The following is a 27,329-nucleotide window of genomic DNA, read 5'->3' as shown; positions in this document are numbered from 1 at the left end:
AATTTAGACAGTCACTTCCAGGTTCAGGAAGCAGTCTTTCATGTCAACCCAGTTAAACAGTAGTTGTATGCCTAGCAGTGTTACAAAGCAGCATTTTCTTTCAAGTGGACAGCTGTTCTGGTTGGGGAGTTCTGGGGGCTCAGGCCAGAGGAAATGCATGGCTCTGGCATTGGCCCAGGCTGAAAGATGCTGAAACCTCTCAGGTGATGTGCTGAGTCAACTAATGATGGTGCCAACCTCCTCGAATGCTCCCATTGGCTGCATGACTTTCTTAGCTCTAAATGCTTTCTGCACATTATCTCATCCTCACAACAATTCTGTCAAGTTAGTTTTTATCCCCCATTTTAAGTAACTTATCCAAGATCATAAAGCCTGTAGGTGACTGAGCAAAGATTAAAAGCTAAGTCTTCTGGCGCCAACGTTCAGACTTAGCTGGCAGGAACTCCTAGTCACTTTCTTTTTAAAAAGTCAAACTATGATGAACTAAGATAACACTGACTTCTGAAGAATGGTAGAAGAGTTTGCCTGTGGGTGTCCCAGAAAGTGGACTGCCCTCTACCTACTGGGACTTATACTATTAGCTCTATCGTTAAGTCCTTTCTCTTTTGAACTGTGCTGTCTTCTTATTGGAGGATCTGAAACAAAGGAGGAAGGGAAAGACAGTCACAATTCTAGGTGTCAGTGATCAAGAAAAGCTTATACTTAAATAATTCTGATCGTGATGTAAAGGGCCATTGAAAGTTTGGCCTAAATCCTCGACAGAGACAAAATGACAAAATGAATGACAGTGACAAAATGAATGCTGTTATAATCCTCTTGTGGAATTTTGGCTAGATAACTAAACCCAAATTTGGATGAACTTGGGACTTCAGCTTAGTTCCTTAGCAGGAGTGGATACTTAAATCCTTCCCTCATACTTTAAAATGACCACGTCTTTCTGTTTAAAGCAACCCTGCACTACCTCAGTCAATACAACCTGGCTTTTTATAGCGTGAGTGTCAGTATATATCCACTTTGGACTCAATCCAATAGAGTGAATACTAGGAAAATGGAAAATCTCATTATATCGCTCATTCTCACATAATTCTATACCACATCATGAATTCTGAAGACAGATTTATAGTGAGACCTCAGGGCATATCAGATTTCAGATAATTAATCTAACACTACTGTTACAAGGAATTCTTTGAAGGGAGGCAAGTGACTGAGTTGGGACCAAGGTGTTTTCTAAAATCCCACATATAAATTAACCAAACTGAAATATAATACTAATAAATTATCTCTATGACTAGAAGTGTGCTTTTTTATGAATAATGTTGAAAAGTCCAGCTAAATCTCCTCTGACTGTAGGAAATAGAATTTTAGACTTCAAAACATTATTATGGTTAAATATTAGTTCAATATTAAAGCAACTGTGCTGCTAGTTTTCACTTATGTAAAAGCAATTTGAGAATTTATTGTCACAGAATATGAAATTTTGCTTTCAGACTACATCAGAGGGAAGACAACGGCAGTAATGAGATTTATGTAGTACCAACAGAGATTAGAATTTTTACTTTGACAATTTTCATTGTTCATCACGGGTTGAAGAGTCTAATATTATACAGGCCTCTGGAATACAGTTGCTGTCTTGGGAAAATGGCAGTGTGAGAAAGGAAGGTAATGAGAACTGTCTTTTGTTGAAATTGGATGTGGAGGAAGCACTATAATCATAGACTGGAAATGGAGTCTAGAGATGATCTAAGGCTCTGTATGATGGATTCACACTGAGAGATGAGATGACTTGTGGTCATCTGGGGGCAAATATAGGTTCTAGAATTCAGTGGCTTGTTTTCACCCTTTTAATTCCTGTAAGTACACTAATAGTGGTGCTGGGAATTAGCTGGAGATAAATATTACCATATTACCATATTACTTGGTGCACACTCCAAGGTTGTTTAGATTCCATTATTATCATTAAGAATGTTCCCAGTAGTGACAAAGAAATAAAAATGGTTTATTCTTGGCAGGTTTTCCAGCTCTTTCCACCACTAGAGTAGATCAAATCAATTACTTTTTTGTATTCACTTAATTAATGGTGCCCTTGTGGCCCAAAGGGATGAAAACAAAGCCAGAGAATAAACAATTTATAAGATGGTCATATGGACCTTGATAGGAACCTATATTTAGAAATTTTAAAAAAGATATAGTATCTATTAAACATTATGAGAGAAGATGCATAGGATTTGAAAGTCTAAAATGAAACATCTTAGTGTATGTAAAGTCACATTATAGGAGGAGCCTAAAGTTTGTACAGCAGTCATAAATTAACTGAGAGAAGAGTGTATTAAAGATTAAACTCACACACACAAATCAGTTCAAAGTTCTTTAGGTGAGATTAGAAGCATGAAAAGTTCAACACATAGTAAATAAGATAAATACTTGCTGAGCAGATTTAATCAAGAGGGGAACAACTGTTAAAAGTATAATATTCAATGAAGTACAAAAGGTGACAAGGCGTTTGGGGCCTCACCGTTTCCGGTAGTTTTGGTGAAACTCACAAGGGTTCCTCCTGAGCGTAAGGGATTCCAATGGCGTGCACCGCAAACTGGAGAGCCCAGCCAGAGTCTCAATATGGTTTTCAGCCAAGGATAAATGCTGTATCTGAGGTATCTTTGGCAATTGTTTGAAAGATGTGAGATGGTTTTTGTTCATATTTAAAACTCTGCAGCTGGATATAAAATATAAACATCTTGTCATTTGTCTCCTAAAGAGGATGGTAAACTACTAAATCTTGCAAAACACCAGCATGCCTCACCTAGACCATAGCCCCTCAAAGGTGTGACAGTGATATTTTCTACAAATGTGGTTGGGAAGAAAAGAGAAATATGTATATTAAAATATTAAGAGAAAATAAGCAAGATATATAAGACTGTAAGCTTGTGTCGGGCAGGAATCTGTTTTTTTTCCCAATGTATACACTCAGTACCTGGCATTGTATTTGGTCCATGGTGGATTCTCAATAAGTCCTGAATGAAAGAGTGAAGAGCTGCATGTAATCTCAGCAATATAAAAGTTCACCCAAAGAAACTTAATAACTTCTGAAGAGTATTGCCCCTAAGTAGTGAGATTCTAATTATTTTCCTTTCTTTCTACTTTTCTGTAGTTAAATTCTATATTGAGAAATAGCATTTTAAATCAGAAAAAAAAGGCCTTTTTATACCAAAGAAAACTAAAAGCTATCCTTAGGAAAAGAAATGTGCGTTAGGCATTTAGGTTGAATACATTTTCCTGACAGATAATGCTTCTTCATATTTTTGCCTTAAAACTGTAATTGTATAAAACCATGCAAGTAGAGACAATAATTCCAAATCTATCACTGACACCTTACCTAAAGGAAAAATTCCTTTATAAGCTGAGGTTTAATACCCTGAGACAGGGTACTTATTTATGAACCTCATACCCCACAAAGACATTTAGTAAATAATTATTGCTAATGGTAAATATGGTGCTAAACAGAGAAAGGACAGCCACAAAGCAGCATGAAAAACACAAATTCAGTTTGAACCCACCCAGATTTCATTGTAATTTTTCACATCCATTATTGTCATTTTTCTTGTTTTCTAACATTCCCTCTCCATATGGATATTTTACAGTCTTTTAATCATATCTTTGATAACTTTAGGTTTCCACTCTTTCCTAGGTTATACATAATCTTTATTTATTTTTTTAATAAATTTATTTTTTATTTATTTTTATTTTTGGTTGCGTTGTGTCTTCGTTGCTGCGTGCGGGCTTTTTCTAGTTGCGGCGAGCGGGGGCTACTCTTCATTGCAGTGTGCGGGCTTCTCATTGTGGTGGCTTCTTTTGTTGTGGAGCACGGGCTCTAGGCATGCAGCCTTCAGTAGTTGTGGCATGCAGGCTCAGTAGTTGTTGCTCACGGGTACTAGAGCGCAGGCTCAGTATTTGTGGCACACAGGCTTAGTTGCTCCACGATATGTGGGATCTTCCTGGACCAGGGCTCAAACCCATGTCCCCTGCATCGGTGGCAGATTCTTAACCACTGTGCCACCAGGGAAGTCCCTATACATAATCTTTAGATGCACGTTAGTACTATTGCAATTTCTAATTGAAAACCCAGCCCAAGCAGATCCTGTCTCTCTGTCCTCCTTGAAATCTGTTGTTTTCTCATCTGCTAGTCATTCTCTCATTTTCAGTGTATACCCTGCCACTTTCTCAGCCTCTTAGATTCACCCTACCATAGATCCTTAGTCGGATAATGTTAGGGGAGACGAGTGGCAAACCAAGTGTGGTTTTTCACCTGGGGCAGAAGGGAAGGAGGCTATGAATATACATGCATCAATTTTCTTTTCTCTTGATACACTGATTTGACAGTTGTAAAGTTTGAATTGCAATTATATAATTTTATATGACATATCCTATTTCTAAAGAAAGAAAGGCCAAAAGAATACATCTAGAGAATACTAAAACTCGGTCAAGTCTTTTCTTCAGTCACTGGAGTTTCTCTCTCTCTCTCTTCTTTTTTATATGATAGCAAAGATTTGGAAGTTTACTGATCTGGATCAAGTCAAGTTCACATACTCCAAATTAATGGTCTTCTAGTTCAGTGTTTCCAAAGTAGGCTATGTTACTGTTAAAATTCGTCGTTGTTTATTTAAATGTGTATTAGAAAAATATAACTAATGCATCACTATTTTATCCCTAGAAGAGAGTCTGGGGAAAAAAAAAACTGAACAAATTAACATCAAGTAACTGAATAAGTTAAGGTGGCAGTGATATTAAGATTCCTCTGAAATTTTTTATTTAGGTATTTTTAAATTTGTCATTTGAAAAGAACATAAGTAAAATCAAATGCTATCCAAGTCTGTCTAAAGTTGGGAAGGGGCTTTGAATATGACCGAAGATACCCAGGAACCATTGCATATTCTGACACTTCCTCTGTCTGCCTGACTGTTTCCCTCTCCTGTGCAACTATGATGATCTGTTTGTTTTTTTTTTAAACATCTTTATTGGAGTATAATTGCTTTACATTGCTGTGTTAGTTTCTGCAGTATAACAAAGTGAATCAGCTATATGTATACGTATATCCCCATATCCCCTCCCTCTTGCGTCTCCCTCCCACCCTCCCTATCCCACCCCTGATGATCTCTTTTTGTTGCCCTACCTCAGCCCAGCTCAGAGATGTATCTTAACCTGCTCTGGGATTTACCCTTCCTTCTTGTGGCTGCTTGATTTCCTTCATCTCCTAATTCTCTTCTGAGAACCTCTGTCTGCCCCTCTGATGGCTACCAGAGCTCACTCCAGCTACCCATCTGCCTGGTGAAGCAAAGGGCAGCTCTCCAAAGAGTTCTCAAGCAATCCTGAGCAAAGAGACAGATTATCTTTAACTTCAGTAGCTTAGGGTCCTTGGAATATCAAGGAGGCCGTATAAATTTAAAAATTTTTAGTTTGTTTTTGTCACTGTTCTGATTGGCAACCCCTACCCCTCCATTAGAATGTGACCCTGAAGCCAATGTGAAGTGACAAGTTGACTCTTGTCAACTACCTGTAGAGTCTTTCCCCACAAGTGTTCAGCCAATATGACAAAAAATCACTAACTTAGAATGATAATGTATATATAATGTAATTGTATTTCCAGTTGACAATGCAAGGAACACAGCAGGCTTTTCTGCCAATATGTTCTATGATTACAAATTACTCCCTTAATAATTGATAATAACAGTATTAATTTGAAAAAGAATAGATTTTTCCCTCTAAAGTATGACATTTTGATTTATAAATTTCCCTTTTTGCCTTGCCCAGGCATCGCTTAGCACTCTCACTAAGACCTGACCACATGAGAGGAGCCACAGTATGAACAGACAATGGTCACGTACCCATAGAGCAAAGACTTCACTTTAACTTAGTAATTGGACATGCTGGGGAGCAGATACCTTGGCAATCTTGCGGCACTTAAATCCACCAGTGAATTATCCACTAACCAGAGGGTTTCAACTCGAATTAGTCTTCTAAGAATCCTGTTAAAATTTGCAACTTGATAAGGGTCCCCCAAATCCTGAAATGAAAGGTTCAAATTCTGAAGGAAAAACAAATAAAAAGAAAAAGCAAGTGCTTTATCAACTTTTAAAAATAGTTATTAAATTAATATGTGTTGTATATTTAAACCAGCAGTTTTTACTATTTTGTTTTTTGGTCTTCTAAAATATTCACACATCCAAACACAAAATTATTGCAGAGCTTCTCAAGGTAGGGAGGGAAGGTGAAGATCCTGACTGGATCCTGATTACAATTACACACAAGGTTGGTGGGGGCGGGTGTATCAGGGAGAGAGGGAAAGACCCTCAAACAGATTCTGAAACTTCGAGGGGTAAAACTTCTAGGGGTAAAAAGTAGAGGAGGTAAAGTTCTGTTTGGCTTTAAATGATTAGTTATCTTTAGCCTCCTTGGAAATACTCAGAAATCACATTTATATACATTTCAGAGTAAGATACCATCATTCAAAAGATGGAAAATATGATTTTATTTAAAAATAACCTGGGATACATACATAAGGATGACTTGGCATATTTCAGAGATAGTGGGTATTTTATTTTTACTTTTAACATCAGTCAACTTTGATCTCTTTTTACACGAGCCTCTCACCGCTGTGGCCTCTCCCGCCGCGGAGCACAGGCTCCAGACGCGCAGGCTCCGCGGCCACGGCTCACAGGCCCAGCCGCTCCGCGGCATGCGGGATCCTCCCGGACTGGGGCACGAACCCGCGCCCCCCACATCAGCAGGCAGACTCTCAACTGCTGCGCCACCAGGGAAGCCCCAACTTTGATCCCAAGGAAATTAAAACCACTCTCAGTGGTAGCATTGCTCTTGTAAACTCTATTGCTAAAAGTCAACTTAACTTTTTGTTTCCAAAGTTTTACCATCAATTTCTGTGAATAGAAATTATTGCATAAAATGACATTTTTAAAAAAAATTGAAGCAAAATAATATACTATTTTAGGGAAATATCAATATCTATCTAAAAAGATATGGTCTTGATATTTTTAGACATTAAACATTATAAAATTTGTTACTTTAAATTTTATTTTCCCAAAATATAAAAGGTCTTAATTTAAAATAAAACCAAAGAAATATTAAGATATTATATTTATCATTTCTACATTAAATATCACCTTCTCAAATAGAATTTTTTGACCACTATTTCCCAGTAAGGTTTTCTGTGATAGTTTAAAGTTTATTTAGCCATTCTCTGACAGTATAGTTATCTAAAGGCCAGTTAAACTTTCTATGATAGTTTATTAGGAAGGTTCCATTGGCCTTTACAATATATCCATGGTTTAAATGACAGCTATAAAGAACGAATGCAGGTATACACTGGAATGATTACCTCTAAAAAGAATCCTGGGAGTGGAGGTCAAAGTTTTAAGTGTATTGGTTAAATTTTTCAAATAAATAAATAGGAGCATTGTTTAAATTTTTAAAGAGTAGAATGTATCCATCCATTATATAAGAATAATTAAAATTAATTTTAGAAAGAAAACACTGTACTGGGAAACAATATTCTATTTTCCTGTCTTCTGCTAATTAGCTGTGTGACCTTGGGCAAATCATTTCTCTTTCTAAACTTTCTTTTCCTTTTTGAAAGGAAGGAGTTGGGACCAGACCCTCCCTGAAGCTCCTTCCCACGCCCTAATTCTATAATCCTACAACATACAAGATCAATCTGTAAAACAAAAAAGGCAACAGGAGATCCCAGTAAGTCTCATTTGGGGAAGATTTCCTAAAATCCTCACGTACAATTTGATCACTTCGAAGAAAAAATATTGACATCTTACTCTGCTATAAAGAAGTTGATTTATTCTTTTATTGCTACCAATGGCTTAGTCTTCCCAGTTAAATCTTCAGTCCTCTGCTTAAACATGACTTGCTCCAATTGGAATTAGAAGCTTGAGTGATGGCAGCCCCATAGATTGGTAGTGGTCGGGCTAACTACAGGGACTGTTTCAATGCCAGTGGCTCAGCCAGCGGAGTCATTTTCAGCACCAAGAAACTACAGCTCATATCCTTCACTGGTGAAAGTTTGATTTGTTCCAGGATAGCTCTGTTCAGACCCAACTGGCTGCCCTGAATCTTCAAAAATTTTGGCTTACTGCATTGTTCAAAGGATTCAAGATTGCATCATAAATTCTCTCATAAGGATTATTGTTCAATATTTGACTTTTTTATTATCAAAAAAACCCAATTTCATTCTCAATTCTTTTAAACTTTTTCCAAAGTTCAGCAATATCAAGATAAAATAAAGATTAGAAAATAAGTAGCAAGTCTTGATGAAGAGAAGGGATGGAAAAAGAGATGGAGAGCCCAAACACCACTATTTTCAGAGAAAGTTCTAAAGATGTACTTAAAGTTTTGGTGTTTGTGCTGGCAAATACCCTTAAAAAAAAAAATGTCGTAATTTAATCAATGAGGGAAATAGGCTTTTTTTTTCTTCTTCTGTTTTTATGTTCTCACCTTGCAGTCCTCCCAGTTTTCTTGCAGCCATGTTTCCCATTTGTTTTTTTCAAGGACTCTTTTCCGTGGAGGCAAGGTACACTCCTGTCTGAAGAACAACTCTTCCGCAGAGGGTCCTGAGCAGAAATCACAAGGTGAGATCTTGGAAGTAGGTTTAGGAAGACAGGATTGACAGCCTCACTGGATGCTTGGCCGGTTGTTTTAAACTTCCACTAGATATTTGGATTGAGGGAGACAGGATTAGACTCTTAGGCCCACATAGTGTGAGCAGTAACAAAATGTATTTATGCTACTTAACACACTCTTGCTTGCCTGCCTTAACTGGGTTGGGGAAGAGATGGGGACAGAAAAGATGCCAGGACTTGACCACTTTGTACACTTTCTAATTGTTGAAAATCATTTTTCCTGAAATTTGCTGAATAACTTTCCTCTCATGTCTTCCAAACAAAACAAAGTGAAACCTCTGATTTGAGAACACTAAATCAGATGTGCAGGTATGACAAGAGTAAATTAATCACGGGATGATTGTTAAATATTTAAGCCACCCAGTTCCTTTGTTTCTCTTCCTGCCGCAGGAAGCCTTGTGGCATTTCTGATGGGCTGACTTCCTAGGCCCTCCCATCACAGGATGAGTTATACAAGAGAGAGGAAATAGCAAACAAATCAGCAAGTTTATTCTTTTCCATCTGTTTTACTTTTTTTAAGTTTACAGTAGAGTGAATACAGTTATCAGAAAAAAAAATAGGGTTGCAGATTATTTTAATTTAAATTGTTCACAAGTTTGCTATCTATGGTCTAGGTTTCCACAGAGGATCAAATGTCAGCTTTAGCTTAAATTCTCACCTATAGATTTCTTTTTAAATGCAATTTAGCACATTGCTAGGAAAAATGTCCTAGCTAAAATATATAATATCTGTATTCTTTATTAGACTCTTTAATTCTGGGCAAATATTTTGAGGTTCAGAGATAATTTGATGATTTTCTAGAGTGATTAAAGGGGAGGAATGACCTCTATTAACTGTTCGGAAAAGTCAACATGTAGAGTTAACTTTTAATCTTACATAAATTACTTCTAGCCCAGGCAAGTGAGAAGAATCATCAGTATAATGGTTTTAATTTTCATATAATTTTCTCTTTAGGGATTATGAAGTCACTCCTGACTTTCTTTCTCTTTTGTCTCTCAATGCAATTAGCCACCTAGTCCTACCAGTTTTCCCCTTGAGAACCTATCCCTTCCCTTTCAATGTCCAGACCCTCATATCTTCCTACCTGAACCGTAACTACTTTCTCTTGGATCTCCTCGTTTGCAGTCTTCTCTCCTTCAACATAAATGACACAAATTGCCACCCAGCTCTCATAAAACACAGCTTTTACCACAGGACTGACATATTCAAAACATTTCAGGTTTCTTATTGCTTACCAAATAAAGATGAAAAAGCCTAGTTCATCAGGCAAGGTTTTCTACTATCTTATCCCAATCTCCATTTCCAAACTCATTTCCTACTATTTTCCAACTGCATTGTGTTCCAAATCGGGTTTGCACATAACTTCCAGGGTTAGGGAAAGGATATCTTGTTTCCAGTCTGGAGTTAAGTAGCAGGTACTTGTGTGACTCCAGATGATTAATTTTAATTTTCTGAGCCTCGGTTTTCCAAGTTTGCAAAAATATGGGGAAGACTAGCATCAAGGGCCCATCAAGGGCTGAATTTGGTGAGAAATTATGTTTGAAGTTGATAACGTTTTATAAAAAATACTGATTTCTAATACTTTTACACCAACATAGGCTTCTTATTGCCATAGACCCCTACACTCTTATCATGCTACCCCAGGCAAACTTCATTCAGCTCTGATGCCAACCAAGGCCCCTGACAGCAATCCTAAACTAAATGATTTCAATTCTCTTCCAACTCTAATATATTGTATTTCTTGAGTCAGACCTGGCACCATTTGTACCCCTTTCCCCCCAACTTCATTTTTCTGGAATTCATGATTCCCCTAATTTCAAAGGTGAAAAGAGCATAGAAAAGATATTGAAGGTATCAGGAACAAACTTTGCTTTTGTGGCAAGTTCATCTGGACTGTGATGGGAGATAATGAGTCCGTTTGTGAAGGATTTATGGAAGGCGATAAGAGCAACAGTCCAATATTCCATTATTGACAAAAACATCAGTTTTTTCATCAGGCACAGGTGGAAGCCAGAATCTAACCTGTCCTTTTAGACATTTCTCTCATAACAAACTCTAATGTTGCCACCCAGGGAACCACTTACCCCTGAAGGTGGCAGTGTCCCAATCACTTTACAAATAAAATATCCTTGTGCTAGGAAGTGATCTTGTTCATTGATTAGGATGATTGGAGTTAAAAGTTGTAGGACTGGAAAAACTGGAACCATCACCTAATTGACTGGGGAGACCTCAGGATTTATTGTCTTTAATACCCCCCCCAAATTTGGTGGCTTTCTTTGTGCAATAGATGCCCCAGAGTTACTAAACTCTGCCCTGTATTGTTTGTTTGAGTTCTATCGATCTTCTGTCCTTTCAATTATTTCTTTCTAAAGCAGCTTTCAAAGATTTCTTTGAAGTCGGAAGCCGAAGGTCTCTTCCACTGTGAGGAGTTCTATTAAATTGGATTCTTTTTTTTAAACTCAGACCTGGTTGATAATTGAAGATATATCTTAGCAGCTGAGAACTGAAGTCTGGAATATCTGGCAGCCCAGGGATGTTGGCTTTCACCTGCCATCTCTGAGCTTGTTCTTTGTCCCCTCCCTGGATTAGTAACTCCTAACAGCAGTGACTGAATTAACTTGCTGGGAGATTTTCAAACAGAAAGAATCTATTCTCTAAAAGAATTCTGCCAACAGTTTGCTCTTTTGCTTCGTTTAACTGGGAGGAGTTAAGTCCGTCTCTATCTGGCAATCAAAGCCTTGGGAAATTGCTGTTTATCACACACCAGCTAACCTTTCTTTTCTTAGGGACTCTTCCTGGATGTACAGTTTGAGCAACTGAGATCAACTGAAGTAGTCTTATGGGTGTTTCAGGATCTAATCTAGAAAGAGGGTCATTCTTATCAGAATGCTTCTGAAATGCACTTGTTCTCCATCTCACAAAAAAAAAAAAAACCCCGAAAACAAAGGAAAAAAACCAAACACTTCAACAAAATTTAGGGCAACAAACAAAGGACATCTATTTTCTTCACGGTTTGAGGTGATGGGATTTTCCACTGTTTCCCATCCCCTAGATCATGCTCCATTCTTTTTACCACTTGCAAGAGAATGGGTGTTGTTAATGATTTGTAGAAGGAAAATATGCCTTATCTCTGCAGAGCAATGATAGCCTCTGCATAAATGGCCAGCATGGTCATCAGGAAGGCTCGGTTTGCTGAGTGACGACCTCAGGGCATGACTTGGTTGCTTAAATCAGGGAAGGAGGGAGACCACAGGACTCTTTACACATGCTCATTTTCAGTTTACACCTAGATTTTATTCTTCTGTCATCTCTTCCAGTTTCTTCAGTTCTACAGTTCTCTCTAAACCTCAGCTCTTCACCTGTGCTCCAAAGCCTCGTTGTGCTTGCACAATTATCAACCACTCCCCTCACACACACTTACACACACACACACACACACACACACACACATGCACGTGCACATAAATGCCAACACCCTTACTTTCTCAAGTTTTCACTTCCTATTCAAATTTCTTCCTTTCCTGCCTCTCCCCAAGCCCCCTAAACCAGTGTTTCCTATAGCATGGCCCTCAGATCATCTGCAACAGAATTGCCTGTGATAATTTTAACAAATGCAGATTCCAGGGCCCCACTCCAGACTAACTATATCAGATTATTTGGGCATGCTGCCTGGGAATCTGTGTTTACCACACACTTCCAGGTAATTTGTCCGTACACTGAAGTTTAAGAGCCAGTTAAACCCTGCCTTCGTTAGCCCCTGATGTAACCCTTTCTCTTTCTTTTGCTGATGAACTCTATGCCTGTGACACACATGGCCTCCACGGCCTCTGGTCTCCTTCCTTCCTAATTCCCCATAATTTCTTTTTTATTACTTATTTATTTATTCATTTAAAAAAATTTTTTTACAGTAGGTTCCTGTTATCTATTTTAAAAATAGAAGTGTGTACATGTCACTAATTCCCCATAATTTCTTGCTCTTTGAAAAATATTCTAAGTTCTCCAAAGGGAAGTTCTAATTTACCTCTAATAGTACTATCTAATAATATTTTATTATTATAAAATAAATTAATATAATATAAATCATTATAATATAATGTTTTCTTATATAAGCCAGTGCTTAGCTGCAAATAGATATGGCAGAGTTAAAACATAAGAAAGAAAATGATATTATTTTAATCACTCTTTGTCAATTGAGTTTGAGTGAAAGAAGAAAGACATTGGTGGGTAAAGTAATGCAATGGAGTGGGGAAATGGGCAGATGAGTATATCTAAAGCAACTTTTCTTAAATCAATATTACAATTGTACGATAGACAATGTATCTGCAAGTTTGCAAATACAGATACAAGGTAGCCAAGATACTTGATGTTTTGTAAAGAATAAATACTCACTGCAGCAGGAATTATGTCTAATATTATTTCATCAGCTTATGGGGGATGCAAAAGAGACAAGAGAAACGCACACTCTCTGCCCTTACACAACTTATCTATTGAAGCTACTTATAGAAATCAAACATTATGTATATTGGGGCTGCAGATAAAAAATTCTTCATACTGTCACACCAGTACACTTGTAAAATCTGATAGGATGAAAAAGGAATAGTAAAACATTGGTTATTTTACCAAATTTAAAATGCTTAGTGAACATACTAATGAGACTACCTGGTTTATTTAGATTATTTTTTACGCTTTTTAAAAAACCGATGTAGGATTAATCAGCTTAAAGGCATCCACTGAAGTGACAGTGTTATTCATGACCATAAAATTCCAACAAAGATCATTGGCTAACTAAAGTTAATAATATCCTTATGATGGAAAGATCTGCAACTTTTAAAAAACTTGTTTGGGATAATGTTTAATAACATGGCGGAAAGAAAGGCTCACAATATAAAGTGAAAAAACTCAAGAAACAATTGTTCACATAATTTTGTAAAGAAATATATACATGCTTTTCAAAAAAAGACTAACTGGAAATAAAAGTCACAGTGACTATTTCTGGATAATTGAATTACAGGTTCTTCTTTCTCTGTTTTCCAATATTTAATACTGAACATTTATTATTTATATAATCAGCTATAAGAATATACTTTTAAAGGTGGCTTCACTATATTAACAACTCTATGGTCTTGAAATGGGAAATTTTTCTATCTGCAAGTAATACAGGTTTTTAATCCCCAAGTAATGTCTTGTGATCCTCAAAAAACATCCACTAGGAGCATGTACGCAAAGACCACACACTCCTGTTCCTTTACCTTCTCTTACTCTTGGGCGACGCAGTTGACTTCCTTGGATGTCATTTTGTTCTACCTTGTGCCAAGTAAGGTACTTAAATCTACCTTTGTTCTACCTTGTGCCAAGTAAGGTACTTAAAAGAATCTGATGGAAGCTTTAAAATAAGAGAGAAGAGAAATATCATCTGGCAATATATAGTTCACTTACTTTTATGGGTGCAAGTAATGCGAACCCATCCCAAACATTCAGCCAAATTGAACTCCAATTACCTAATGGTGTGCTCATAAACGTTATCTTAGTCCAATCTAAATTATGTATTATTCAACTTTGCATCTCCAACACCTGCAACTGATTTATGTTTGATGACAAATGACAGCAGAAATAAATATATTACCCATTCATGAACCCATTTTACACCACCTGTGATAAACTGTCCTTTAATATTTATTGAATAGCTCATAAAGAATCTTATTCCATTTTAGAAGAGTTGTAATTGTTAATGGCTCTTCATTATATGGACCCCAAGTAATCCCTCTAAGTTAGTCCAGTTGTACAAGTTCTGCCTTTTGAGGCTACACAGAAGAACCCCTCCACATGTGACTACTATTTTAAGTGTTTGGTAATAGTTGTCATCTTCTTTGTCATTTAGTTATTACTCACAGATCATGGTTTACAAATTATTAAATATCCAGGGAAAACATGGTTCTCCTTGGGAAGAGTTCCATTTTATTGACATTGCTCTTAAAATGTGTAGCCAGTATTGAATGAAATATTTCAGGTCTGGTCATCTTCCTTTTCTGGACAGTATATTACTGACCAGAATATGTGCCAAGATCACATCTAGGGCAATTTTATGTTGTTTACTATTACTGAGGTTGTAATCAATCAAAATTCCTGTATTTTACATAGCTTATGATAGTTTCAAGGTTAACACAAACAAAAAAGCATACTACTCAGAACGGAATATTATGTTAAATACATACACGCCATAGATTCATTCTTCTGTTAGCCAGTGTTATGCACATATATAAATGAAACGGGAATATTTGATTTGAAGAAATGTCATTACAATATTTGGAACAACTGCATTCATTTTACAGAGCAGCATTTTGCATAGTTTATGCTTTGCTTGAGCTGTACATTTGTTTGACTGATACTAACATGAAAAACATTTCCACCATTAAATAAGCTTATGAGGCTCTGGATTAAACCGAACTAAGCATTTCTCTTACTACAGGACTTCTCTGAGCCTTTAGTATCTTAGCATATATTGTGAATCTGTACTACAAAGTGTTCCCCTGGACTTTTAAACCATAGAACCTTTTATTCTTAGAGCAGCACATGGGACTAGTGCATCCTGTAAAGCAGAATTTGGGAAAAGCTGTCTCAAAATAAATTGGGAAGAGGTGGCTTTTTAATAATCAATTAGCTTTGATCTTTTACTTCATTACTTCGTCACTGAATGACCTTAGTTGTTCCATAAATATTTCAATATCTTCATTTTAAAAATAACAAAAGCTCTCTCCCTCATTAAGAGCAACTTTAAAAAGTTAATTAGGGCTTCCCTGGTGGCGCAGTGATTGAGAGTCCGCCTGCCGAGGCAGGGGACACGGGTTCGTGCCCCGGTCCGGGAAGATCCCACATGCTGCAGAGCAGCTGGGCCCGTGAACCATGCCCGCTGAGCTTGCGCGTCCGGAGCCTGTGCTCCGCGACGGGAGAGGCCACAACAGTGAGAGGCCCGCGTACCGCAAAAAAAAAAATAATAATAATAATAAATAAAATAAAATAAAAAAACAAGCACAAATACATTTCAGATTATTGAAAAATGTAGTCTCTGGCCCATTCTTGGTTGTTCAGTTTACGTGTTTATGGAAGCTTCTTTCCCAACCTGTTACGTGCTTTTGGAATTTTTTGCTTGCTCCTATCATAGAATAAAAATTTCTTAGAAGTTAAATTTCCTGTAATTGCCACACCCCATTTACCTTTTGGTGCTATTTCATGAGACTCTTGCTGAGAAAGGATCTAAGCTAAAGCTGTATTTGAGAATAAAGTTTACATTTTTCAATTGACATCTAATTTTATACAAAAACGTGTCTTTTTTTTAAACTCTTTCATCTTATTTTATTTTTAAAATTGCATCCAACCTTTTTTTTTTTTTTTTTTTTTGCGGTACGCGGGCCTCTCACTGCTGTGGCCTCTCCCGTTGCGGAGCACAGGCTCCGGACGCGCAGGCTCAGCGGCCATGGCTCACGGGCCCAGCCGCTCCGCGGCATGTGGGATCTTCCCGGACCGGGGCACGAACCCGTGTCCCCTGCATCGGGAGGCGGACTCTCAACCACTGCGCCACCAGGGAAGCCCTGCATCCAACCTTTAATATTCATTGCAAATGCTGCCTCCTCCATTTTTAAAATTTATTTATTTTATTTATTTATTTTTGGCTGCATTGGGTCTTCATTGCTGTGCTCGGGCTTTTCTCTAGTTGCGGCAAGCTGGGGCTACTCTTCGTTGCGGTGCGTGGGCTTCTCATTGCGGTGGCTTCTCTTGTCGTGGAGCATGGGCTCTAGGCACACGGGCTTCAGTAGTTGTGACATGCAGGCTCAGTAGTTGTGGTGCACGGGCTTAGTTGCTCCAAGGCATGTGGGATCTTCCCGGACCAGAGCTCGAACCCGTGTCCCCTGCATTGGCAGGCGGATTCTTAACCACTGCACCACCAGTCCCTGTCTGTTTTTGAAAGGAGTTATGAGGTTGATTTTGGGATTTCTGACATTGTAGGAAAATGAGCCTTTGCATTTCTTTGTTTATATCTATGTAAGGCTGTCAGTGTGTTGCAGTTCTGTGACCGTTGTTTCTTCTTAAAGGAATAGTGAATATTGTGTCTTACCCTGTTCTTTTTTCTTTTTTAATTCTGATGGACCAATGATTAATCCACTTGTTCAATAAATATTTTTGAATATTTTGAATTTCTATCCATTCATTTATTCACAAATATATATTGTACCCTTGCTATGTGTCAGGCACTGTCAGACACTGAGGATACGAAGTTAAATAAAATATGGCATTTGTGCTTGAAAAACTCATTTTCTGTAATTTGGGAGGCAGACATATAAATAACTCATTTTGATCCAGTGGGATGAGTGGAACAATTTTGAAAGGAGGAAAAGAGAAAAGGCCTGGTTGATTCCACTTAGATGTGTTAGAGAGAAGTCTTGGAAGTGGTGAGTTTACGAGGAGAAAATTTGGCCAAAGGACATTCCAGAAAGAAAGGAGATAAATCTTAGACTAGGGACAGAATTTGAACTCAGTGGGGGAAAGGAAGGGACGCCATTTTTGTTTCTCTGGTCATTTATCTTTTCTACTCATCTTGGTCTCTTTTGTCTTCCTTCCTCCACCTCAGATTCTTTCCCTTGCCTCTTTGAGTTGGGACTGAGAGTACCAACCTTTTATTTTCCCCCCAATTACAAGGATAGGTTTAATACACTTATTAAAAGTTTATACACTTATTAAAATACACTTATTTAATAAGTGTATAAAGTTTATACACTTATTAAAAGTGTATTATAATTATACACTTATTAAAAAGTGTGAAATCCAAGGTAAAACACATTTTTAAGCTTATCATTAGGTAAAGGGCTAATCAAAAATATTTACCAGGGATGATATTCCAGAGTCCGAACGTGAATAAAAAGTTCTGTTCCTCAAGAGAGCCGAGCCAGTGTGTGACTCACTCAGATCGGAGGTGTAGGATGAAGTAGATGGGTGAATCTCCTGACTGCTTGTGTTTTGACCTGAAGAGCTGAATGAATGAAAATGCTTAAAGTCTTTAAATGTAAATACCTTTGTATATATACCTTTGTATAATACCTTTAAATGTAAATACCTTTGTATATATACCTTTGTATAAAACAAACTATAAAACAAATTATAAACACCAACTTTTCCAATTAGAGGAGAGAGAAATGATACCCTAGGAATTCTGTCATAGTCCTACACACATTTTTTTATGGCTAACAGTCACTTAAGACAAATTCTCTCCCAAGGTAAGGGTGTCTACATAGATTGCAGATCTTAGAAAAGTAAATCTAATGGTACACACGAATACATGCTTATGGGATATGAACGAGAAAGTCAGCCCCAATTTTGGAAGATCATTCCTAGTAGAGCTATCATTGCAGATTTGGCACAAACAAGCCTTAAACTCCATACTGGTTTTTCCATTGATCTGGACCTTCCATTTTCCCTGAAATTTCCCTGAATTGGTGGCAAACATATTAAAAATTCAAGTTCTTTAATCAATTTTACTCACTTTGAAATAATACTCAAACATTTCACTTAACAACAGTCCAGTTCTCTCTGTATTCCCATTGTTATGCCACTGGGATATAAAATGTCTTTTTCGCTCTCCTATATTTATTATTCACTGTTATTCTTACACTTTTCCCTTTCTCCTTAGCAATGGTTATATGTTTCTCTTTCTGTCATTGGTGCTATATAGTATTTTAAGCCAATTAAAAAATATCTAAATATGCTTTTTCATGTTAAGTAAAACTAAAAATTGTATCTATTTCTGACCTCTTTTTACTCTTTGGGGATCATTTTTCAGACTCCAAGAATCTTAAGAGACAGCATTCTGTATTTATGACACAGTTATTATGTAGCTCTACAGCAATTTTACTTACAAGAAACTGACACTTCTTGTATATTGAAGTTGCCTTCATGAAGTACAATGTAAAAATGTTTTTCATTTTTCATTCATTAACTGATGTGCTATAGTAGAAGAGCATAGCCATTACATCATTTCAAAAAATAGCACTACTGTGCCATTAAGAAGATAAAACTGTGTCCTGTTATCAAGGAGAAAATTATTCCTCCGTCTGCTACTAAATAACAAATCAAAGACTTTGTCTCAATTATGTGAAAAAGTCAGAAAATATATGCCTTTCAGTTCTTTTACACTTGAGCAATTCTTTAATAATTTGGATACTGTTTCTTGACATTACCAAGGAATACCTTACCATAACAACAAATTAACAAACATTAGAAGAACAACATTACATTGTGCAAAATTTATTATTCCTGAGGCAGGTAAATCCTACTATCTATGACCAGAGTTTTGGCCAACAATCAGGGAGAAAAAAATGGGGCAAAATGGAACAGTATTTCAGGGGATGAACAGAGGATAAAAGTTGAACTGACTTTTTGGGTTCACTTGTCTTTATGAAACTATGCTAGCCATTTTCTGCCAAAATGAAATCAGGAAAATAAGGGTAATGAACATGACTGAATCTTTCTTCAGTGACTGGTGTTCTGTGATTCTAAACTTCAGTGGTGGTTACACAGTGATGAGAGGCTGACTCGTAAGTGTGAGAAGTGTGAGAAGTGGTCTTATTTTGCTTAAAGCAGAGAACAGGGGGGGAAAATAAGTTCACATAACCAAAATATCTGATGAGAGAGATCCGGCTGATTGGGTTTTCAGTACACTTTTCTTGTGTAGTGCTACAAGACCAAGCCCAACAGCTTCAAGGTAAAATCACGTTTACAGGTAACTGAAAATTATCTCATCATCTTAGTTTACATTAGCAGATTTGAGAGTTTAACTTAGTACTTGCGCCATTACCCTGACTACTACTAGACATTTATGAATAACAGAAGGTAATTAAAACTTCAGTAACACAAGTACATACGCAAATAACATCCCCACTATTTCTTTTTCTCTCTCTTTTTTTTTTTTTCCTGCCAGAATGGAATGAATTGAATTTGGTGTAGAGTTTCAGCTAAGGACAGATGATCTGAGAAGATTCTAACCAGTAGACGACTAGTCTGACTCTCTTTCAGTGTGATATCTTTTTGTGGGTCCCAAAGGCTGGATTCCTTCTCTCACATTCATATACGCTTCCTGGGCGCCACACCAGAGGGCAGTGGTGAAGGGCAGTATTCTGGAATCTTGCAGTAAAACCTTTGGGACATTCTGAAAATCTTCTTTGTTCCATTACTTCTGTCTTAAATTCCATATGGAAGTTCTCTTTGGTCTGTTTTTGGGGAGAAATATCAGCAAAGAAATATAATTTCTGCTCCTTTAGTTTAAAAAAAAGAAAAGGTAGAGATCACCCTCAAACTTCTACTCCATCTGCTTTAATGCACACATCACTGATGTCAAAACTGCAAGACCTGTGAGTCTTAGGAATCTACAAACAGCTACTGCTGTGACCTCAGGTCACTTAGCACCTCTGGTGGTTCCTTACCTTTAATATTCAGAAGATGATGTGGACTCTGCCTGAGTGAAAAGGTTTTCTGTTTTGTTTTGCAACATTATTGCCATGATGACAACTATTACTAATATAATAATTTTACAGTTAACATTTCTTGAGCACTTGCTATGTGCTAGGCATTGTACTAAGAACTGTACGTTGATTAATTCATTTAATCATTACAGTCACCAAACAAAGTGGGTAGCATTATTATTTTGATTTTAGAGATGAGGAAATTCAGACCCAGAGAGGTGGCATAACTTGCCCAAGTCACACAAGTAAATGACCAAGTGTTCTTAATTACTAGGGTTCAAATAAGATTCAGATAAGCTACTGTGATTCTTTAAATAACTGTAAATCTGTATCATTTATTAGGGTGCAGTTGTTAGTAAGGAAAATCATTAATATTGATCTTTCTTATTCTGATTGCTCCACTTAACTACAGATAAATAATTTACTAGTTAATAGAACATGTAAATCTTAGCACTGACTGTTTACTGAGGTAAGCCTTTAGTAGTAGAACCTATGAGAACACCATTCCAGATAACATCAAGCTGTTTTTAAAACCCTCTCCTCTTGCCCCTCCCCAAAAGAAAATAAAGCTAGACTTGCAGTTTAGTTGGTATATTGGTTTACTCATTTTTAATCTTTCTGCCTGCAGTGAACAGTTATCATAAATTACAACTCTAAATCCTTATGAAAGAGAAATTAATTTTATTAATGCTGTAGTATAAAGCTGCCACAGAGGAGGTGCCATGGCTAAAACTGTACATTTGTCAGGAGTAACTTATAGTGTCTTTAAATTAGGTGGTATTATCTGAATTGGCCATCTATTCTTGGTTTTAAAAAGTGTAGAATGGCCAACAAGAAGGAATCGGGTGAGCTGAGACTGCAGGATGAGAAACAATAATAATATAATCTATTAATTCATGAGCCCCTTTCATTGGAAGATTGCAATGTCCTTTACAAACAGGAATTTATAAGCCTCATAAATTGTCGGCTGCAACAGGGTGCTATCTGTTTAATTCAAATGTCAAGTTGGTGATTATGTAGCTTTGTAAGGAGAGTGAAGGAGAAAGTGGCAGATGGCCTAGTTTCTGAGGTGAAGCCGAGCTCTTGAGGTGCGGGAGGCTATATTGGACACACACCAACCAGAAGGCCAGAGGGCACCTTACAGACACCCAGCATTGTCTAAATTGCATTGCCTATGATTCCATTTCTAAATGTTCCATTTACATTCAGTGCTGCATCATGAGAGCTTTGTATTTCGAAAGGAAGAAAAAGCTCAATCATATTTTTCAGTTAGCAAAGGACACTCCCCAAATCCTCAAATGCTCTCTTTCTCCTCCCAAAATATTGAGCTAGGTTCTCAAATCTAGTGGAATCTTGCTAAACCCAGGCACTTCGTAGGTTACTGGCTAGAGGAAAATTACCACGGACTCTAGAGCATTAAATTTGGGTGAAAGGAGATATCAATCCAGCCTCTTTGATTTCTTTCACCATTCTTCTTATCTTTTAAAATCCAGAATCCCTGTCCTCTCTATGTCTATATTTAAATGTATTCATTTGTAAAACGGGTGATGATTTTACTATCTGCATGCTAGAGATGGTGATGAGATAATATAAAGTACTCGGAAAGGAAGTTTCACGAAATCAAGAAGTAATTTGGTATCATAATGTGTTAGTTTCTGGAATGGCAGATTTGGTATACCAAGTTATTATGTTCAAATTTGGGATGGCTCTAAATTAATTTCCCAGAACTAAACCCATAAATTGAGTAAATAATCATATAGCAGTGAACTGTTCTAAAAAACCGTGTGTTTTACAGATATCCCTCAAATTTTAGTATCCAAGGCCCAGATTGTAACAGATATATCTGAAATTATTTAGATTGTTGATTCTAAAAACATAGCACAACTAACTGTAATTTTGAAAAATATACAACTAAAATTATCATTTCTCTATTTCTATCTGAATGGGTCAGGTTTTAATCTTATGCGACGTTGTATTCTTATGAATTTTGCTTTTCCCTGTTGTTCCAATCCCATGTGCATTCTTATAAACACAAATAGGTCCCCACATTAAGGTACAACAAAAGTAAAAGAACAAACATGTATCAAACTTCTCTAGAGGGAAAGCTTGTAAACTTCAGTACCTATTAGTGAGTTCACTGATATATAGAAATAAGAAGTTATATTAAAATGCCAAAAACAATGAAGATAGACTAAGATACCTCTATGTTCCATTAACAAAATTATATTTAGAAATTCTTAGAACTTTACTGTAACCACATATATAGCTGTTATTCAGAAGATTCCCAATACTTAAGAATGTTTTACTATAGAAACATAGATCAATGGAACAAGATAGAAAACCCAGAGATAAACCCACGCACCTATGGTCAACTAATCTATGACAAAGGAGGCAAGGATATGCAATGGAGAAAAGACAGTCTCTTCAATAAGTGGTGCTGGGAAAACTGGACAGCTACATGTAAAAGAATGAAATTAGAACACTCCCTAACACCATACACAAAAATAAACTCAAAATTTATTAGAGACCTAAATGTAAGACCAGACACTATAAAACTCTTAGAGGAAAACATAGGAAGAACACTCTTTGACAAATATCACAGCAAGATCTTTTTGATCCACCTCCTAGAGTAATGGAAATAAAAACAAAAATAAACAAATGGGACCTAATGAAACTTCAAAGCTTTTGCACAGCAAAGGAAACCATAAACAAGACGAAAAGACAACCCTCAAAATAAGAGAAAATATTTGCAAACGAATCAATGGACAAAGGATTAATCTCCAAAATATATAAACAGCTCATGCAGCTCAATATTAAAAAAACAAACAGCCCAAGCCAAAAATAGACATTTCTCCAAAGAAGACATACAGATGGCCAAGAAGTACATGAAAAACTGCTCAACATCACTAATTATTAGAGAAATGCAAATCAAAACTACAATGTGGCAACACCTCACAACAGTTAGAATGGGCATCATCAGAAAATCTACAAACAACAAATGCTGGAGAGGGTGTGGAGAAAAGGGAACCCTCTTGCACTGTTGGTGGGAATGTAAATTGATAAGCCACTATGGAGAACAGTATGGAGGTTCCTTAAAAAACTAAAAATTGAATTACCATATGATCCAGCAACCCCACTACTGGGCATATACCCAGAGAAAACTATAATTCAAAAAGACACATGTACCCCAATGTTCATTGCAGCACTATTTACAATAGCCAGGTCATGGAAGCAACCTAAATGCCCATCGACAGATGAATGGATAAAGAAGATGTGGTACATATATACAATGGAATATTACTCAGCCATAAAAAGGAACGAAATTGGGTCATTTGTAGAGATGTGGATGGATCTAGAGACTGTCATACAGAGTGAAGCAAGTCAGAAAGAGAAAAACAAATATCGTATGTTAGTGCATATATGTGGAACCTAGAAAAATGGTACAGATGAACCAGTTTGCAGGGCATAAACTGAGACACAGATGTGGAGAACAAACGTACGGACACCAAGGGGGGAAAGCTGCGGGGGGGTGGTGGTGGTGGTGTGATGAATTGGGAGATTGGGAGATTGACATGTATACACTGATGTGTATAAAATGGATGACTAATAAGTACTGCTGTATAAAAAAACAATAAAATAAAATTTAAAAAAAGAATGTTTTACTACTCCCTATGTTGTTATAATTTTGAAAATTCAACCACATACGACACTACAAAGAGAAGAATATAGACACTAAAGGACAACATGTGATTAGGTAGATCTTGTGAACAGAAACAAAACTATAATAAAATTCCAAATGAAAGTGACAATCTGTTAGGAAAGTAGTATGACTAAGACTCATTTCATGATGTGCAGAAACATGATTGAACAAATACTGGCACAAAGAAAACTTCTTTTTTTTTTTTCTTTCCGACCTCCCTCCTTCCTTCCTTCCTTCCCTCTCTCCCCCTGTCCTTTCCTTTCCTTTCCCTTCCTTTCCTTCTTTCCTTCCTTCCTTCCTTCCTTCCTCCTTCAAAAGTTGAAGGTTAAAGTTTAAGTTGTAGCCTGGCCATTACTTTTTACACTGTCTCTAAAATAATTTTATAAAACTTACTAGTTTAAAAATAATACTGATCATAAAGATCACTTTTTCACAGAGCTCACAAGTAAACTTCCTCTTGGTATAGTGTATTCAAGGGTGTTAGCAAGTAGGAAAAATAAAGTTTATAATTGTTCACAGAACTTCTACCCATTTAAAAACTATTGTTTCACATGCCCAATTTTAATTATGACACAGTTTATAACATTAAAATCAACAAAACATCTGGACACTGCTTGAGATGTACACAGTTTGCTAACAAAAACAAAACTTCTGTAATAGAACTGCTTCAGCTTCTGAACCTCTTCCTAAGCATCATTCCTACATTAACTATAAGCAGTAAATTTAGGGAGCTATAAATACGTTTCATACACTCATGAAACCACAGTGTATTTCATCCTGAAAATTGAAGGTGCAAATCTCACTTTTTTAAAAGATGAGAGCCAACTTCAACACTAATAGAAGGACCAAAAAACTCAAGAAACTTGCAACCCCCCTAATTGTATATTGTCTAATTATCAGCATGCTTTGAGAAATATTTATGTAACAGCTCTAACGCTTAGGAGTGAGGAAAAAAGGATTGGGTTTTGGCCCTCTTATTTAATCTCATTTGTGGCTTTATTGATCTAGTAGAAGTCCTGTTTTGTGCTAGTAATTTCATTTAAATATAATTAATAGGTACAAACTAATATTAACTAATAATTCATGGATATTAACTAATAGATATTTCCTTTTGTCTGTCTTAACTGTTTTTCCCCCTGAAATTCACACTCGTTCTCTTAAAGAGCCCTGTGTAGCTATAAATGTACCACTACTAGACAGAGGTCCAGCTCTCTCTGTTACAGTATTGATCACCTGAATTGCATTTGTAGCCTGTTGCCTGCTATAGGGGAGACGGTGGCTTCTTTCTCCAAGCAGCCATCATCAGTAACAAAGGTTGCATGATTTTACATTTGTAAATGAAATTTAATACAGGAATACTACCTATGTTTGTTTTTTTGTTTTCTCTTAAGGAATGACTTGAGGCTACTTTTTAGCATTTCATTTGCTTACCTTTCAGACATGTCTTGCTGGTGCATAAAGTTCCTCTGGCCTTCATAAGGCTATTTTTCTGAAGACATTTTTCATCCTCCTCCCAGGAGGGGCTATGAGAGCCGTCCACCAAGAATCTGCAGCCTCCTTTGGGGGTCTTCCATGTATTCACTGTGACCAAGGAAACAACCTGTTACCTAGCAACCTGGCCCTTTAGGAGGTATTGTTACCAATCTCTCAGTGCTCATCTAAGGAATTCCTGTGCTCCTGGAGCAGCTAACGGTGATCATTGTTTCCAGTGAGTTGCCTAAACTGTGGTAGAACTGAACCTTGACTATAGGAACATAAATTATAGCAGAGGGAACAAATGGCCCTAGCATCCCTGAAAAGTATGCTGTCTTCAGCTCCATTGTTTCTTGAATTGTTTGCATCTGGCTTGAGTTTAGTTGAAGTGGTACTAGTGCAATGTATCCCTCAGTATTTGGTTTCGGGCTTCTCTCCTGTAGTTTCAGAACAAGCAGAAGAGGCAAAAGGGAAGCTATCTAATTCCAGCTTGAACCTTGCTCAAATAAAACACCTTTGAATTGAAGGTACGGAGTTCTGCCTTGTTCGGCACAAGGAAAGAAATAGCAGGTTTTCATTTCAAAGCAAATTTTTACAACCTGTCACAGAAAAGGGCGAGAATATTATATTATATTGTATACTTGTTTACTGGTCCAAGAAGTCTGCTCAGAGTGCCTGCTATGTGTATAGATAGCGCTGTGAGTTTTTAACTTCAGGAGCTGATAAAACAAAAGTTCTCTAAACCTGTTACTTGCATGCCTCCTTTCCCCCAAATAGAAAAATGTTAGCTCTGCTTTTGGGTACTGAGAATTTGTTGTTTGCCAAAAGCACAGTAAACACTTTCATAGTCTTTACTGCTTTGGAGAACAAGACATTTAGGAAACCATTTTATTCAAAACTTCATTTGAAAACAAGATATTTGGCATGTCGGAAAAAACATTATGTTTCCTTTTCATTCCTTTTTCCATGCAGTGGTAATCCATCCATAGACTAACACTATTCAGTAACCTTAGAGATGTGCTTCATATCAAAAGAGTGAAAACACATTCTCCTCCACATTATGTTACTGTTAGAACTTTAATTTTACATACAAAATGCTTTAGGCTGAAACTTAGCCTAAAAACTTTCTATGCTAAAAAATATAATTTAACATATTTGATAATGATCTACAAATTTATTTGTTTCTATTCAAGTTAGTATAATTTTTTTAAAAAACTGTCAAATATCTGAAACATTACATCTCAAATTTTCTGGATGTTTTTCCCATGATAGGGGTAGAGATGCCAAATGTCAGACATTTTTTTATCCTTGTCTTTTCTAAGCAACCTCAGAATTTCCCCAAGTCCAAAAATTGTAGACTAATGTTATCCCAAAATGAATTAGGTAAGATAAATAAATCAAAAACTGGTCTTAGTTTATCTTTTTAGCTTTCTAGCGCCAAACAACTATCCCATGCCTCCACTGCCTTGGGCAAAACCTATTCATACTCCAGTGTTTCGATTCCGACTTTTCCAGAATCCTCAGATCCAGTGTCTCCCCCAGTCTCCTAGTTGATCCTCACCTTCTTCTCTCTCTCCTAACTTCCAAGATCTCTGCTCCCATCCTTACTTTCACTTAGCAATCAGAAAAGAATTTCCAGAGGGTCCCATCATCCATTTATCCACCTACTCTCATCTACCTGCCCATTTACTCTGCTTTCTTCTCATTAACAGGTATGACATCAATGCTTCTATCTTCATTTGTGGACTAGATCTTATCACTTCATCTCTACTCAAGACAATTGATCCAGAAATTCTTCTGCATCCTCAATTTCTCTGCTCTGCTGCCTCATTCCCACAAAGATGTAAACATGCTGTAATTTTTCCCATTTAAAGCAGAAACAAAACAAAAATGCCCTTTGGTCTACTTCTCCATCCAGCTTTATCCCGTTGCTTTACATCCATTACAACATGGGGG

At 36.9% G+C, this 27,329-nt stretch overlaps 1 protein-coding gene and 1 long non-coding RNA gene across 3 annotated transcripts in view; one reads left to right on the top strand and one right to left on the bottom strand.

Moving 5' to 3' along the window:
- The window catches only part of LOC132520982 (uncharacterized), a 207,481-nt gene that overhangs the window by 79,174 nt on the left and 100,978 nt on the right, over positions 1–27,329 (top strand). For both annotated transcript variants that reach the window (XR_009540671.1, XR_009540670.1), the window contains exon 2: positions 8,563–8,642. This is a non-coding gene — a long non-coding RNA (uncharacterized LOC132520982). The remainder of the gene's footprint in view (positions 1–8,562; positions 8,643–27,329) is intronic.
- Positions 590–25,357, bottom strand: LOC132520981 (uncharacterized). The gene is made up of 8 exons (XM_060149949.1): positions 25,332–25,357; positions 17,571–17,715; positions 14,038–14,076; positions 13,943–13,997; positions 8,509–8,624; positions 5,934–6,076; positions 2,513–2,710; positions 590–635 (listed from the first exon to the last, which is right to left on the bottom strand). The coding sequence occupies exons 1-8, from the start codon at positions 25,355–25,357 to the stop codon at positions 590–592; spliced, it is 768 nt and encodes a 255-aa protein (XP_060005932.1).

The sequence above is a fragment of the Lagenorhynchus albirostris genome, chromosome 5 (genome assembly GCF_949774975.1).
Source record: "Lagenorhynchus albirostris chromosome 5, mLagAlb1.1, whole genome shotgun sequence".
Taxonomy (NCBI): Eukaryota; Metazoa; Chordata; class Mammalia; order Artiodactyla; family Delphinidae; genus Lagenorhynchus; species Lagenorhynchus albirostris.
This window is presented reverse-complemented; position numbering and strand designations above follow the sequence as displayed.